Raw genomic sequence first — 16,721 nt, 5'->3', positions numbered from 1 at the left:
ATGGACAAGAAGTTCAGCAAGAGTCAGCAATGTGCCCTTGCAACAATAAGAACTAAACCCATACCCAGCTGCATTCACAATACCAGATAGCATGCTCTTGGAAGTGAACAGTCACCCTTTTTTCAACATTTGAAGACCACATCTGGAGTACAACATCCGCTTTTGGGCTCCCCAGTACTCATACAACAAACTGGAATGAATTCTGCGGAGGCTGACCAGGATGATTAGAAAGCTCAAGGAGAAGCTGAGAGCACTGAGTTTGTTCAAGCTGGAGTGGGTAAAAGTTGGAAATCTAACTTGGGTTTTCCATCACTTAAGATGGTGGTCACAACCGCAGCAAGGGAAATTCTGACTAGATATAAAGGAAAAAAATCATGAAGAAGCTGTCTAAGCACTGGAACAGATGTCTGCAAAAGATGTGGATATCTCTTTTCTTGGAAATGTTCAAAACTCAACTGAACAAAGCCTTGAGCAACTTAATCTAAATTATGTTAGTTCAGTTCTAAGCATATGGTTGGACCACAGGACCTCAAAAGTCCCTTCTAAGCTGACTTATTCTATGATTTTCTAAAGGACTGAGATCTAGCCACTTGTCTTTCTCACATTTTGGAAACCGATTACTCCCACTTAAACGTAGGCCTTAGCACTTGTGCTTACTGAACTGCATTTTCTCACGTGGAATTACTTCCCCAGCTTTCATCCTGTCTTACAAAGCACACGTGATTTTTTTTCCAGGTTACAACATTGTATTTGCATTATCCAAGCCATTAAGAAAATCTATGGCACACTATGTGGAGTACTATTTGATTCAGCTTGACAGCTCATGAAATACTGATAATCATTCTTTATGCATTTTTCCAATAATTTGTACATTCGCCATGCAATAATGAACCCAGACCATGTGCCTCTACTTAGGAGTATGTCGGGAGCGAGACTGTATCAGAAGCCTTACTAATGTCAAAACACCTATTATGTTAGCATCTGCTGCTTTATGCTTAGCAAGGAGGGGCTTACACTATCACAGAAAGGAATCAGTGTCAAGCGATCAAGTAAGTGACAAGACTTACATCACACAAGCACATACTTGTTGTTACAAAACAAACTTCTATTTTATTTCTTTTTCTCCTTCTAGGATGTTTCCTAGCTAACTGATTAGGCAGCTTCTCCTCCTTCCCTTTGTCCCTTCTGAAGCTGTTCTGTTTGTTTTCCAGAACTATACCCATCTTCAGCGCTTTCTCAGACATGAGTCACAGAAAGCCCAGAGGCTATAGGTGCCCTATACATGCAGGACAAATTTTATTTACTTAGGTAACCTCTAATCCTTTATTTAATAGTACAAATGTTAGCAATGTGATCAGTTACTCTGGTAGCAAATGCTGAAGAAAAAAACAACCACAAGAAAACACATCAGCGATATATTACCAGTCTTCCTTGACTGCCGAGTAATAACTCTTTCTTTCCCCTTTTCTTAGCATTCATGTTTCTGTACATCTTCACTTTTTTGCCTATTATGCCTCATAATTGTATTTATATAGAATCATAGATTGGTTTGGGTTGGAAGTGACATTAAAGACCATTTGGTTCTACCCCCCTACCATGGGCAGGGACACCTCCCACCAGCCCAGGCTGCCCAAAGCCCCATCCAGCCTGGCCTTGAGCACCTCCAGGGATGGGGCATCCACAGCTCCTCTGGGCAGCCTGTGCCAGTGCCTCACCACCCTCAGAGTAAAATAATTTATTCCTGAAATCTAATCTAAATCTCCCCTCTTTTAGTTTAAAACCATTACCCCTTGTCCTGTCACTACATCCCCCTACCAATAATCCCTCCCTAGCTCTCCTATAGGCCCCCTTTAGGTACTGGAAGGGTGCTGCAAGGTCTCCCCCAGAGCCTGCTCTTCTCCAAGCTGAACAACCCCAACTCCCTCAGCCTGTCTTCATAGCCTCTCTTCTAGCTGCATCTTTTTAAGCTCTTCCTGAGGAATCTGACCTTGCTTCCATTTTTCTGTGTGATTCTTTCCTGAATTCAGATCTGAGGAAATCCTGAGCTACACCAGTTGGTCTTTAAACATCTTTCACCATTCCTTAACATTAGAAGTATTTATAATCTTGACAGCCAAGTGTGAATTCTCTGAAATTATCTTAGATTTGTTTTTCTTTGCAGAACGCAATTCTGATTTTATTACTGTCAGCTGTTGTTAAGCCTACAGTTCCTGTGCATCAGAAGATTTGGCTAGATCTTCTCAGAGTGTCAGCCTGATGGCCTATACCAGACTCCCACCATATATGCATCATTAGGACAGTCCTTTGGAATCTCATGCCCTTCCTCAACTGCAAGTTCAGCAACACTCAAGCCTTTGAAGTCCAGAAGATTCAAAAAAGTTACTGGAAAAAGGTCAGCCCAGCTGTTCCCTCTTATGGCTACCACTAGCCAACAGACTCATCAACATGATTTTCAATTCCATTAACTGTGAATGCTTGGAAGATGTACCAAAACACACCTGCAGACCGGCAATCATAATGTAACAGAATCTGATATTGGGATAACTGCAGAACACATATGATAATATTGCAGAAAAACAGGGACGACTCCTTTTGTGTATAGATTTCTGCTCCATGTGTCTGTAACCAAAGGAAAAATGCATATTCCTGTTTAGGTACTAAATACTATTTCAGAACTGAGTTCTGTCAACAATAAAACAGATGGATTTCCTGGCTATGAAATTTCTTAGCAGCAAAACAGGATTTAAAGAGACATTGGCGTGGTTAATGAGGGGTAGATAATTGCTAGATGGAATACTGTGGGAAAGAGTGAAGAAGCTGTAAATGGTGGTATGGCAGTAAGATGAATATTAATTCATCAGATATGTGGCTGGTTTTGATAAGTAGGCTCAGGGTTTGCCTAGCAGGTAGCAAGCAACTCCTATCAGTCGAGCTCTTTCAAATCAAGTTTTATCTCATCATAAAGAAGGATGTTAAACAGGTAAAAAGGTCTAACACTACTTCCTGAATGATGTGCATTATGTAAGAATGCAGAGTTCAAGCGTATGTTACAGATGTAGATGTTAGAGAGAACAGATTTAAGATGTCTTGACAAGTACCTTACCAATGTACTTCTTGGTTTTCAGAGATCTGAATGCCAGTAAATTCACCATTCTGGAAGGATAAGAGAGTATTAGGTTCACAAGAATGCTGTCTTCAGAAATTGGCAGAAGTTGGAGAGGAAGCAGGCAGGTGCCCAAGCAGCTGATAAGCTGGTAATTTCTGTTCACAGAATTCCTCAGCAATGGACATTCTGCTAGCAATATCTGCTTTTCCATAGCTGTGAAAAATGGGTCCAGGTTTCAAATCATTTATCTAACCAATTCAGAATGACTGCCCTGAGGCCATGATCTCATACCCCTCCCTCTCTTTCTTCTTTTCATTTTATTACATCCTAATCTCCTTTGATTTTTTTTTTTTGTTTTAAAACAAATCTCCATCAGTGCAAAATTTTCACTAAAGAACAAAATACTCCCCCATATTCTAGTGCCAGTGCAAATATTTCCTGTATGCCTACTTAGCCTTTGTAGATGTGGGCAGGGTCAACTAAGTGGCATGCATTTATCTGGATAGCCTAAATCTTGGAAGCACTGTCAATACTGCCTCCAAAGGGATAGAAACCGGTATGGATTTGCTTAAGTTTGAAATGACCAAGTAAAATCATTTTAGTCACAATCATTGCCGTAGCCTCAGCTTCAAGCCTGCACAAAAAGTGCATACAAACCTGGTAATATAACTTTAAATAAATAAATAAATGCATAATACATAACTCTGAAATGAGCTGCAATTTAGGAATAACTTGCTCAATTAGCCTTCATGTTTTGACTATTATCTTTCTGATGTCACATTAGGTCAGGGATAGCAGTTTAATGGCTTTAAAAATAATTCAAATAACTACATGGATTCTAAGATACCTTAAAATATATTGACCTTTTCAACAAAATAGCCATTTGAAGCTTAACTGTAACTTCTTGCTCACATTCTGCTGAAATATTGATCAATTTTATAAGACAAGCTTCAGTAATCTTAGAACACACTAAAAACAAAAAGTTACTGGCGTGCATGTAAAAGACGGGCTGCTTGAATTTCAAGAACACAGCTCCTAGAACAATTAATACCACAAATTTCATGACACAGCATTTTGAAATAGGAAAGCATGTATGTTGTGCTGATCCATTTTTAAGTACCATATTCTTGTTTTCGCCTTCTTTTGCCTCCAGGAGAACTGCAACGGGGATGGAGAAGAAAGCCTAAGAAGCATGTGAATGCTGAGTGTGCTCCAATTGTACACGCTGTACATGACACTGGTAGATTGCCCAGATTAACAGATGTGGGACCTCCTTCAGGGAGGCTGACATGACAAATCCCTCAGAATATGATGCCAACAGTCATATAAGGAACTTGAACAAGCTCAGAGAAAAATATTTCCTTTTAGAATGATTTATTAAGCAATAACCCAAACCTCTGAGGTGAGAATTTTTCTATAAACCCTATGTCTGGAAAACAGTTCTGATGTTTTCTATACAAAATCTGCTGGCATTCACTAAATTATTAATGTATTTAAAATTCTGCAACAATCACTTGCAACTTTTTCAAAGAAACTTCTAATCCTGCCAGTATGGCCAGTACGCACAAACTTACGTGGCTTTTGTAGGATCTTAGAAAAAAGCTTGAGGCCTCAACAAATAAAAGTTAGTATCTTCAACAAAGTATTTCCACTCATTCACTGTAATTATGCAATAAAACCTAGAGTTTTGCCTTTCTGAGGGAAATGCAATCTACAACTATTTCAGAAGAGCAGAGATACCCAACAGTTACAAGGAAGGGAAAGAAATTGTGTTTTGACGCCAAGCTTCTGTTGTTACCCAACAGGCAAGAAAGAAAACCTTACTTACGTTCAACGAATAGTTAATCCTGAGTTCATAAACCCGTAGGATAAGTCACATTTCTCATCATTATGAATAGTCCCATTAACTCAAATGAGGTCTGCTTATAGTAATGGACTATTTAAAGCGGTGAGCAGTTTTCCTAGGTGAACGCCAGCATCACCCAAGAACTGGGACCTTTCAGGTGAGGAAAGTATGTTCTGGTTTTGTTCATCATAACCTGTTGCTCCTTACCTACTTTAGCGATAAACATGATGCACAGAAATGCATTTACCTGTAAAAACAGTACCATTGAAATTCAGTCAGGAAACCTGAAAACACAGCAAAGAGGGACACAGTACAGAGGACTGGTTGTAATTCTAGCTTTGATTCAAAGCTTTATTGGATTTGTCAGACTTTAACAGCATACTAGCACAGCTATTAACATCAGGCCATAAATTAACAATACTCACACCTGCAGTCTGGTCCCTAAAGCAGAGCACCTGTGCCTGCCAGGACAGTATTGCTTCCCTGGCTTTAAAATGTATTTTCTATTCTGCTGTGAGCATTTAACATATTGACTTCCAATTACATTTATAAAATCGTTTCTCAGCCAAATCTCCCATGTTCAGTGGAAACAAAAATGCAGAGAAAAGCATCAGAGAAGGTTAAGGTATTCACCACTTCCCTAACATCTCCAACGAAATGAGGACCCATGACATGGTCTGAGTTATGTATGTTTCATAACCCCAGGGGACTTTCAAGCTATCAAAATTTCATTAGCCTCACAGCAGTCCTAGTACTTTCTTAAGCTGGACTGCTGGCCTCCCTATCAATAAATAAATCAACTGTAATCCTTTTAGTGACTAAACTCTTCTTTGAAGTAATATCAAACATCAGACACTCCCTGCAGGATTTTAACCAGTGCATCTTTTCTAACATATTCAGCTTTCTCACACACAAAATATAAACTCTACCTTTAACCTCACGGAGGGACTTTTGGCATATTGTAACCAGATACATGGAGCTTTAAAAAAAATAAGTTTATTAAAAAAAAGCATACCTAAACTATCATTCTTCTGAGGCAGCGACCTCTGATAAAGTATTGATACAACTCTCATAAGGAAATTGTGTGTGTGTGTGTACAAACACATACATAAAAGATCATTAACCTAGGGTTTTGCAAAATACTCAAGACAATTTCAGCACAGATCTTTCAAAAGAAAAATCAGAGGACTGCTCAACAATTTTTTCTAGACTGCTTTGCAGCTGAAATATCAATAGCCATCCAACAACTCCACTGCCAAAAGGAGGTAAGCATGTACTCCTATCTTCTTTTTTCAAAGCTTGCTTCTCACTCAAAATAAATTTTCCAAGCATGAGACAAAACCTTTTTGAATATGGACAGCTGACTCCTCAGGTAACATGCAGCATTAATTCCAACACAAAAAGCAAAATTCCATTTGAGGCAGCCATCTTGCAGAGGAATCCAGCTAGAACCAGCCAGCACAGGAAAGGCCGTGACTACGGCAGCTTTAGTTTTGTGTTCTCAAACTGAAGTTCAAACAGTAAATAGGTAGGACAAAGCATTACTGCTTGTAGTTTAAAATACAAGTGGTGCACTATTTTTTTGTACTTTTTTTTTTTATGATCACAGAAGTATCATATCATAATACACACACACACTGCTGCTTACCACAGTGTGTTACAGCTATGTCCAGAGGATAGAAATAAAATTGTTGCAGCTTATGTACATCTGAGCAGACATGTTTAATAAATTAATAAACTGAAGCACATACATCCAGGCAATAGCCATCTCACTAATTTTCATTTTTACTCATTTTTCCTTTATTCTTCTTTTGAATTTGTCGCATAGGAAGTCATGAAGTTAATAGAACAATCATTTTAATTCTAGTGAAGCCGCAAATCTTCTGCAAATAAAAATAAGTTAAAGACAAACTGTTTTCTAAGATTTGTGCACTTAACATTTAACAGCGCATCAGGTTCTGTTCATAACCTCACATTGAAGTACAAGATTTTGCAAAGCTGTAAGAGTGAATCAAGTCAATTGTATTAACCTCTTTTCATTTAAACACTAAACCTTAATATACAATGGTCATACCCCATATCCTACAAAGCGGTTTAGATTTTTTTTCCAGATTTTAGTTGCGCAGTAATCCAGTCCCCCAGGCACATCAAAGGCCACACGCCTCTTCACCACAATTCCAATTGCTCTCATCAGCCAGTGAGCTTAAAGCATGGTCAAATTTGTTTTCCAATCACATAAGCCCTGTTAATAAGCTATTCTTTGTGTTCATTCATCCATTCTAAGATTTTGCAACTTCTTTGAGATGTCTTAAAGAGGAGTTTACAACAAAACCTTGAATTGCAAGCTGGCCTCAGGGATCAACTTTATCACCACTTACTTTGCTGCTCCCCAAAGGGTAACAGGTGACATGGCCCAAGATGAAACAGAGCTAATCTTATTTGTGATTAAACTCTCCCAAAATTACAGCTAAAACATCACACCCAAAGCTTGCATTAGTTAGGATTGATAATGAATATTGACTTTCCTGGGAAGGGAAGGTAAAAAAATAAGTAGATAAATAATTCAAGGCCACTCCCTGAACTTTTAATGACTTGAAATTATCGAGTGTCAACCAAAACAGCAAATAAAACATTGATTTACATATACGTGCATATGTGTAAGAACTTACCATTTTCACTGTCGGACTTGTTCTCATGTTCGGTATCAGTCAGAGTGAGGGCTGAGTTGGAACGGCTTGACAGACAGGAACTGCGCCCTGACTTGACCCCCCTGCCCCAAAGTCTCATGGCATGCTCTGGAGACATCACTCCTTCATTTTCAGTATCAGCATCTGACCCTGCACTGATAGAGTAACCTCTGTGGGGGAGCCCCATTTCCGCACAAAATGCCAGTCCTCGACGAGTTGCTGGTTCACAAACTCCTAACTGCCTTAGGGTAAAATTCTGTCCTGATTAGGGGAAAAAAAGATAACAAAACATGAGAATTAAAAAAAATAAAAAAAAATACAAAGCTAAAAGTAAAAACTCTTCATGTGCGTAATTTTCTCAGGCATCACACAAGGTGTTTTGTCAAAACTGCATATATTACAATCAAGTGGTTCCTTTTGTCTCCAGCTCTCAGCAGCTCCCCTTTTCATACATACTGCCTTAGCGCTGTTTTGTCAACTGCTTCAACACATTAAAAGTGTTCCTGGGTAGGAGAGAAACAGAACAGAACCTGCAAACTAAGAGAAGCCAATTCAGCACATGAAAGGATTGAAAAGAAATGGCAAACTTTTCTTTTCTCTCTACCCATTTTATTTTATTTTTTTACTTTTCTAAGTGTGAAAGCAGTAGAAGTTATTTGTCAGGATTACCTTTTTTCGTCCAGGCTAGAAGCCTAAGCAACAGGATATTTTTCTGTACACCTAATGCGACAATGGAAAAACTAAATGGGAACACAACCAACTTCATCTTTAATAGATCTCTCTGCCCTCATTTAATACACAAATGTAAATAAATCGGAAATAAATTGTAAGACTGTCACCCATTACCTGCAGAACTGCAGTAAGTTATTTTCCGTCTCTCTGAATTCTGAGAAACGATTTAGGCTTTCACTGCTGAAGCAGAGCCTGTACATTTTAAACAGACTTTTAGCCTCTGTTTTGGGGCAGAGCAAGAGACATAAGTGAATCCCAAATGATTGTATTAATAAATTAGGTGCAATAAACTCATGACACTTCGATAACTTAAAGTCTCTAAATTATGTGACACTCAAAAATGACTGCCTTTTTAATGGCTGTGTCTTCATCCTGCTTTTATGTCCGCAGATTTAAGACACCGTATGATATATAGACACTTAGCAAGCTCATTTGCATGCCTATACCCACAATGCTTTTCCACTCTTGCTCACAGTTATTTCATAGCTCTGAGAACAAATTAGAATACATATTCAACTCTTGAATCTGACAGGCATCCTAATTTCCCCAAAATTAGTTTAGTGTAAAAATACATGTTAGTAATATCTTTATAGATTATAATGCAACAGACTCCTCTCAATTAGAAATTAATAGAATTGCAGGAGTATGAATACAGAAGTGTAAGTAATTCCTGAAATATTAAGAGTTAATGCCCTGGCCATTTATGTGTTTTAAGTGAGCCAGTTAATTACTTTATTGCTGTGGTCACACAAAGCTGTTGCTGAAAGTTTCTTTGCAGTCAGAACCATAAATTAATTCCAACAATGACTTTCATAAGTAATGAAAACCAGTTACTACAATTAGGTACAAAGCTAACTACATTTATTATGCTGCTGTGAATAAGGATTTGAGTGAAAATGAAGCTGGAGAGGTGCATTGCAAAATAAATGCAAAAGAACCAAACGCATCTATGACTACAGCTGAACAGCACGAGGAGTTTAAGGTCGGGGATTATCATGTGCGCTGACAGTACCTCATCATTTTTAAAACTGCCATGCCGTGTGACATCATGCCAGATATTCAGGCATACTGAGAGCTGAAACTCAGACGAGAAGCAAACAGGCCAAACAAACCACCCAGTGGTAACGGGGTCAGGGCAGAACACATGAAAGCGTCTACCGTGCTTCCTATTTAGCGTTTTGGCAAATATATGCTAAGGATGGCAGCTTAGCACACTGGTGTCACGTGTTTGATAAATTATGACAAGAATCTAGGTTTCCAAACAGCTCCTGAAGCCAGAAGCCGACACAGGAGGAGCCCACGTGCAGGTGTGTGAGCGTGCCTGCATATGCACTCACACTCAGAACAGCTGCTGCATGCTCACCGCATGGCTCAGAAAAGCAGCATTTTAGGAGCAAAATAGAAAAAGATGCTTAGGCTTTATGCCTGGCTCCCTGTCAGCTCCCAGACCTGGATTTTTGGGCCTGCAGGCCTGAAAAGTCAGGGAGATTGGGGGATGCAACACCCAGCTCTGCAAAGCACCTCCCTGCACGCCCAGCAACCCTGGGGAGCCACCTGTGCAGACACAGCACTTCAAAGAGACTACTGAACCCTTCTTTTAATCATTTTTGTTTAAAGGTTTTTATTTGTTACTTTCTAAACTGCTGGGCAAACCGTTATTTGTAACAGAAACTCCTTCAGGCACTCACTCTATAGGAACACCCATGGTCACTGTCTAGGAGGCTGGGTCCCAGGCACAACATACCACCCAACCACCACTAATGGATTTTATTTTTACTTCATTTTACAACAACCTGCCTCCACATATAACATTTCCTGCTTTCTGCCTTTTTTCCCCCCTCTTCTGATAAGAGGAAAAGGAAAACGGCACGTCACAGCACCAAAACGAAGCTCCAGTGCAAATGTGAAGACAGAAAAGGGGGTTGTTTACTGCTCTTTCATCACAGTCAATATATTAAAGCTTTTTTGCTACACTGAAGTTTTACAGCATAGCCCAGAAATGTTGCAACAGCTTTAGAGACATCAGGCTCAATCATCTCCTGAATTAAAGCTTTCCTAAAAGCTTTACTAAGAGGATTGTACTCTGTGTAAGTTGCCTACACAAATGAAAAATAAACAAAATGTTGACATGGAAAAATGTGTATTTATGTAGGAATTTATATCCCAGAGGAAATCATACATACGCAATACAAAAAACTGACATTATCTTGATCTTCCCCGACAATGAAAACAGAGTCTAGAAAAAATGTTCAGGATCCAGGGGAAGCTGAACACAGCTGGGACACAGAATTAGCAGGCAGGAGACTGGAAGAGGGGCTTTTACCTGCTAGGGAATGATACTACCAAAAAATTGGAAAGGAAGTTGTAGGGCTCAGCGGAAAGGAGTATGAAGACAGGATGTTCTCCCTCCTGCGTTCTTAACATTTCTAATTAACCTTTCCAGGATGGCTTGGATGTGAGGGATTTAATCATCAGTTTTATACACTACACATACATTTGCAATTTCTCCCGCTGACAATTGGTGCTTCAACATTTCGTAAGTACTTAAAAACAACTTGGCGACTGTAATGAACTCATTTCTGAGAAGAAACCACAGAAGAAAGAATAAACAGCTGTTTATAATGCTTTGTGGTTGTTTTTCCTTTCCTTTACAAGAAGTATGAAATGAAAAATGGAGAAAGAAATTAGACAAAGTGTTTCAAGGAAAGTTATTTGGGAGACAACACTGGGGTTTTGGGATGATCCGGAGTGATGTTAGGTTTTAAAAACTGACAATAATGCTGTTACTACCACTCTACCATTAGATATTGCCATCTCTCTTGGCTTGGAATATCAATGTACAGTTAGTGTAAGGAATGCTGACACCATCCACTTGTTGAGATGAACAAAATTAACATCATAACTAGAGAATAACTTCCAGGAGCTTCTACAGCAATCACTGTTAGAAGTGCAGCGTTGGCCAATAGTAACCATACAGACCCACCTGAACGACCCATGTATGATTGGTGCACCTCTTTACCTACATTAAGTAAATACAAAAAAGTATACCAATATACTTTTGATATACATATATTTTAATTTGTTATATATTTGTATGTATGTGTATATATACATATGTATATATATGATCATGTATGTGTATATGCAAGTATACACACACACAGTACTTTTATGTATATATAAATTTCTCTGCCTGGACCACACGGGTTGTATTTATCTAGAAATGTAAATAATTTCTTTAATCAAATACTGCATATATAAACAAGTTCAATGTATGCAGAATTTACACATTATTTTAGGTCAGAATTTCACAGCTGAAATCAAGTGGCAATCTGTTGTACCTGTGCCATATTTGTTTTACTGCCCTAAATTGGAGAAGTTATTCAAAGACTTCCACAATAACTTAAGCTTCAAGTTGGAAATGCTATCTGTGGAAAAGGATTTTTGAAGAGGACTAGTGAATAAAATAAAAAAAGGTCACACGGTTTTTCAGTTGTCAGTGCTTGCTCTAAGTTGGATCTGCACTAACACATGGATATTCTCTTAAAATGACAAACCATGAAAATGGGAAAAGAAACTAACAGAAGGTATGAACAAAAAATAACCAGCAGAGAATTTGTCAGCACCTCCAGATACTGCCACCGACCTTAGCAATCCATAACCCACTGTGCAAGTCTACAAGTCAGGTTTTAGCAAGAACTGAACGACAAACAATTTTGGAAACAAGTGAAAGAAAACACTCCCCAACTAAAGAGCCTCCACAGCATCTGCCTAGTTAGCATAAACACACACACACACTCACACACACCCCTCTTTCAAACCAAAGAAGTTGTATTTGAGTGCCTTTGCTGCCTTTGGTTTTGTTGTAACGGGATAGAGCTAGTACCAAAAAGGCAGAAGTCCCAAACGCACCCACATCCATGCTCAACCTTGTGCCTTGGGCATAGTTCTGCTCTTGCTTAAAGCTCTGATGAAGTTTCATTCCCCTTCTGCTGTCTCCGTGTCCTTCATTACTTGTCAGTCCCCTTTTCTAATTTTAAGGCTTGGAAATATTCTTCCTCTGTATCCTGCCTTCTGCCTGTAACACCTTTGTGCCACCCAAAATCATTCCCAAATGCATTTTTTCCGCTATAATCACTCTGTGGTAATGCATTATAAAAAACTACTTATACTAAATTTAGAAAAATAAATTGTGAAACAACTAAAGCAACACAGACGCAAAACAACATATGATCACAGTCCATGAGAGAACCAGTCTTCTCACTTTTGTCTCCCTTATATTTCTGCTTCCCTACTTAATCTTTTTTTTTTTTTTTTAAACTAAAAGACGACTAATTTATTTAGGAAGTAAATGAAGAAGAGTGTTTTTCTCGTTTCTATTTCTTTGTCTGCAGACTAGAGCACACAAACAGTTCCTTGTAATACAATGCTTATAAGCAGCACTGATGTCAAAAGCACTGATGTTGTTTTCTGCTATTTGGATACTGCGAATTACTTGCTTATTTTTGTACCATGCTCACCTAATACGCAGAATGGGCACATTTCTTCTACTTGAAACTCCTTACCTGGAGCTCATTCTCAGTACTTCCGAATACTTTCTGTAGAGCAAAAGCTCTACAGAAGCTACACCATGTCCACGCCACGTCTCTGAAACACTTCATCACTCCTGTAGGACCCAAAGCTCCACACCACTGGTTCGACAGCGGCTTGCCTTCCTAACTCATGTACATGACAGCTACAAGGAATAGCTCTGCTAACAGCAAGTTGGCTGGACTGATCACTTTGCTAATTCCTAAAAAAAAAAAATAATACAGCATTCAATCATGTGCAAGTAAAAGATGGAAAAAGAAGTTTCTTAGTATAGAATGATAAGCAAGAGAACTGTTCTGTTCTCAGACTAGATAGGCACTAATGGACCACTAAGAAGATGTCTTCTTCGTAGATGCACGAAGCAGAGCTGCACTGACTTAGCGAGAATCCCAAGCAATCCTATGGGATCTGAAACATTACTTACTACTAAGTGTCAATTCTGATTGGTTTCTCAATGAAAAAATATATAATTTTGTTGTAAGTAAAATAAGATTTTTTCTTCTCCATTTACCAGGGGCAAAGAGAACATGACAGACTTTCTAATGCGCTCTTTTCTAAGGAAAGGTCTTGAGAAAAAGGACATAAAATTGGAAGCAAATGTATTTTAAGAAAAGAAGTTTGCTGGAAATGAAAGGATGAAGATTTTAGAAAAGGAACTGGCAAAAGATAGAGGCCCTGCATGCTCTACAAAGCTCTGATAAGAAGCGTACAAATGCTGTCTTTAGGATTCTGAGTTAAGCAGGTAGAATACGGTTACAGAAAAGAGAGAATGAGAAATAGACGTGATACCATTCATTCTGTCACACAAACTCCATGGTATATTTACTAAACAGGAGCTTTCAAAGCTGGACTTGCAGAGTTCTCCTTGCCAGAATGTAAGAAACTGCAGTAAAGACTGACGAGTAATAAGCTTTGCCAGTGTTAACAAGTATTTTTTCTGACCGGCCTTTTATTTTTTTAATTATTTCTTTCTGATTTTCTTTTTTGGTTTTATGAAGGTTATCTATGAAATTTAAACCATCCTAATCCACTGAGTCACATTTTTATCCTGGTTTTAATTCCTCTGTTTTTCTCCTAACTCATCACAACCTTGTTCCTCATAACCTCTTCATTTCTCTTTCTCAACCTCTCTGCTCCATTCAGTTTTCCATCTTAACCACCTTTCCTTGCCATTACCTGGTTTAGGGCGGAGCTGTAAGATGCACATGAAAGAACGCTGTTTCTCAATATATCCAGCACACTACATAACAACAAACAGCGTTAACCTGTATTATTCTGAGCAAACATTACCCATCCTGCTCTCCCATTCCTTACGGGTTTCCAAGAGCATGGGGGGAACAAAGTCACCATCGCAGTGACTCACGAGCAGGTTTGCACAAGCTACACAGAGTTCTCTGAGCTGCACTTACTCTGCCACTTTTGGTAGAAGAGTTTTTCATTAAAAGACCCCAAAATTGAGCCAATTCTACAAAAAATACCCACTCTTATTACTTAGAGGGAAATAAAGTATTTAAAACCTGATATTTAGACCAGCCATGTATTCATACTGGCAGTAAGCTACAGAATCACAAGGGACACGGCTTTAAACACTAGTCTGGGAATTTTTTCTTTTAAGAAATAGAACAGAATAGATGCAAATGGAATGAAGTTTGTTCCTGCCGCTAGTTTTCCAAATCAGGGTTCAAACATGCAGACTCTTCTGTGTGGTACAGGGGACTCAATTTTATTCCCTGAGGGTGGCAGGGGATCCTCAGTACTAATCCACAGACGAGAACATAAGAAGCACTTCTTAATCCAGTGTAAGGATAAAGGACTGCTCATCAAGCCCTTCTGAAGGTACTGCAGAATAAGATTAAAGTCAATTGAAGATAATTTCACAATTGCACAATTAAAAGCTTCAAGCTACAGCATCAGCAATCATGTTCCAGAAAATGAATTACTAATTCAAACATTACAGTTCCAAATTGTTGGATTTTATATAAAAATCTGGTTTTCTGAATATGATTAAGTAACATATAATCCAAATTAAGGGCAACTAGCATGGCTGTCCAGAACGTGGGCGGCAAGGAAAAAAAAGAGGATTCTGTGGATTTAAAAAAGAAATACAACACCAAGAGTATCAAGGAATGCAAAGTCTTGATCATAACCAGAATGACAGTATAGACATTTTTAGGCCTCTGTCTTAAACTTTGGATCCTGGGACCAGTGCGAATCATCAACTTCTCAGCATCCATTTATTACAAAATACAAATAAAGCCTAAATTTGATAGATGTGAAGAAAATATGACCCAAGGGCGTGCAATGCAGAGATGATGGATATCCAGTCTACAGAGAGCCTAAAACCACAGACCTGACAGGTATGAACTGCCACATTAAGGTCAGTAGGATGCTAATGACATGACATATGGCTTGAAATGGGGAAAGAAGGTGAGGAGGAAGGAGGCAGCAAGGAGGGAAATATGCACAATAGAGCTCAGGCTCACTGCTGTTCCTCCAGATATGGAGGAGAGAACTCTGCACCATTACGTCTGCCTTTCCAGGAGAAAAGGCACATCTGCCACCCCAAGTGAGTGGACAGACCCACAGAGGAACGTGTCTCACAGCATGGTAGAAAACTTGGTTAGTTCAACGGGCTCTGAACTGGTGTAAAGAAATATTCAGATAATTCAGAGACATTCAGAGCAGCCCCATACGTTACTATTTGCACAATTTCATAAACAAGTACACCACATCCACGGGAATCTTTTCTGCAATGTATAAGCAGAACGAGCCCTTGGACCATCACCACAGGTAAGCACAAGGAACAACAGGAATAACAGACCCAAGAACTTCTGCAGAAAGCCTCTATTACTCCCTCTCTCAAGCACACTTCCCTTCACATAGCCACAACAGGGGTCACATCCTGCTTAATTTAAACTTTCTAGCAGGATGTCCATCACGCTGAAGAAAAGAAAGGGTTTATGGCTCAGACAAATTTGTGGCATGGCAAATCAAAACAGTATAAACATGGAACACGAGGAACATGTTCTGATGGTTCTTCCATTTCCTCTTCTGGCTTTAATAAGCTAAGTAACGCTAAGTACTGGCTCTCAAGCCAGTACGTTTTAATATTTTAGATTACTTTCAGAAAGCATCAACTGTCGTCTGAGGAATTATTCCTACTTCAAATCTGTTTCATTTTCCACATAAATTTGCCACTGGTGGAACAAGTAGTCCCTCGTAGGCTGGCCTACAGTCCTGAGTCTCAGCCCTAAGCACTGAATAAATCAACAGATGGGACTCCTCAGCCTCTGCATCCCTTGCCCACCCAGTCTCTGACAGCACGCTTCTCCAGCTTTGATCTCTCCATCAATACTAACACTCTGAAGTCACCTTTCAAAGTCATGCATGTGATCCCTTTATCTCCCCAGTCCTCTGGTCAGATTTTATTATGAATAGGAGCGACCTATACATCTCACTATATGAACTGCAGAGAGCTACAAGAGTAATTGCAGACCTTCTACAATACCTTCCTTTCCATGGCTGAAAGTCCTTGTGAAGGCCCCGTGTTCACCTTAAAAATCTGTAATCATTAAGATCAAGAACTTAATTCTCTTATTTTACAATAAGAGACTAGTCAAAGACAAGGTTTTTACTCTGTGGACCAAGGCCATGTAGAAATGCCTGATCAAGCATTGTACTGCCAATAACCAAGGTTGATTTTTCCCTGGAGAATCACAATTGCCCTTTGTCTCCAGATCCATAGCTCATCTGTGGACCA

The 16,721-nt window shown here is 39.1% G+C and overlaps 1 protein-coding gene across 18 annotated transcripts in view; it reads right to left on the bottom strand.

The window, feature by feature from the left end:
- The window catches only part of TENM3 (teneurin transmembrane protein 3), a 1,343,587-nt gene that overhangs the window by 296,854 nt on the left and 1,030,012 nt on the right, over positions 1-16,721 (bottom strand). For 14 of the 18 annotated variants that reach the window (XM_066996182.1, XM_048078283.2, XM_066996188.1 and 11 more), the window contains one exon: positions 7,622-7,900. The exons of 3 other annotated variants lie outside the window; for them this stretch is intronic. In XM_066996182.1, the coding sequence (XP_066852283.1) occupies positions 7,622-7,900 (279 nt within the window). Of the gene's footprint in view, positions 1-7,621; positions 7,901-12,936; positions 13,154-16,721 lie in introns of those variants that run through there. One more of the 18 variants, XM_013179803.3, reaches the window with a different exon arrangement.

This window comes from Anser cygnoides, chromosome 4, assembly GCF_040182565.1.
Source record: "Anser cygnoides isolate HZ-2024a breed goose chromosome 4, Taihu_goose_T2T_genome, whole genome shotgun sequence".
NCBI lineage: Eukaryota > Metazoa > Chordata > Aves > Anseriformes > Anatidae > Anser > Anser cygnoides.
This window is presented reverse-complemented; position numbering and strand designations above follow the sequence as displayed.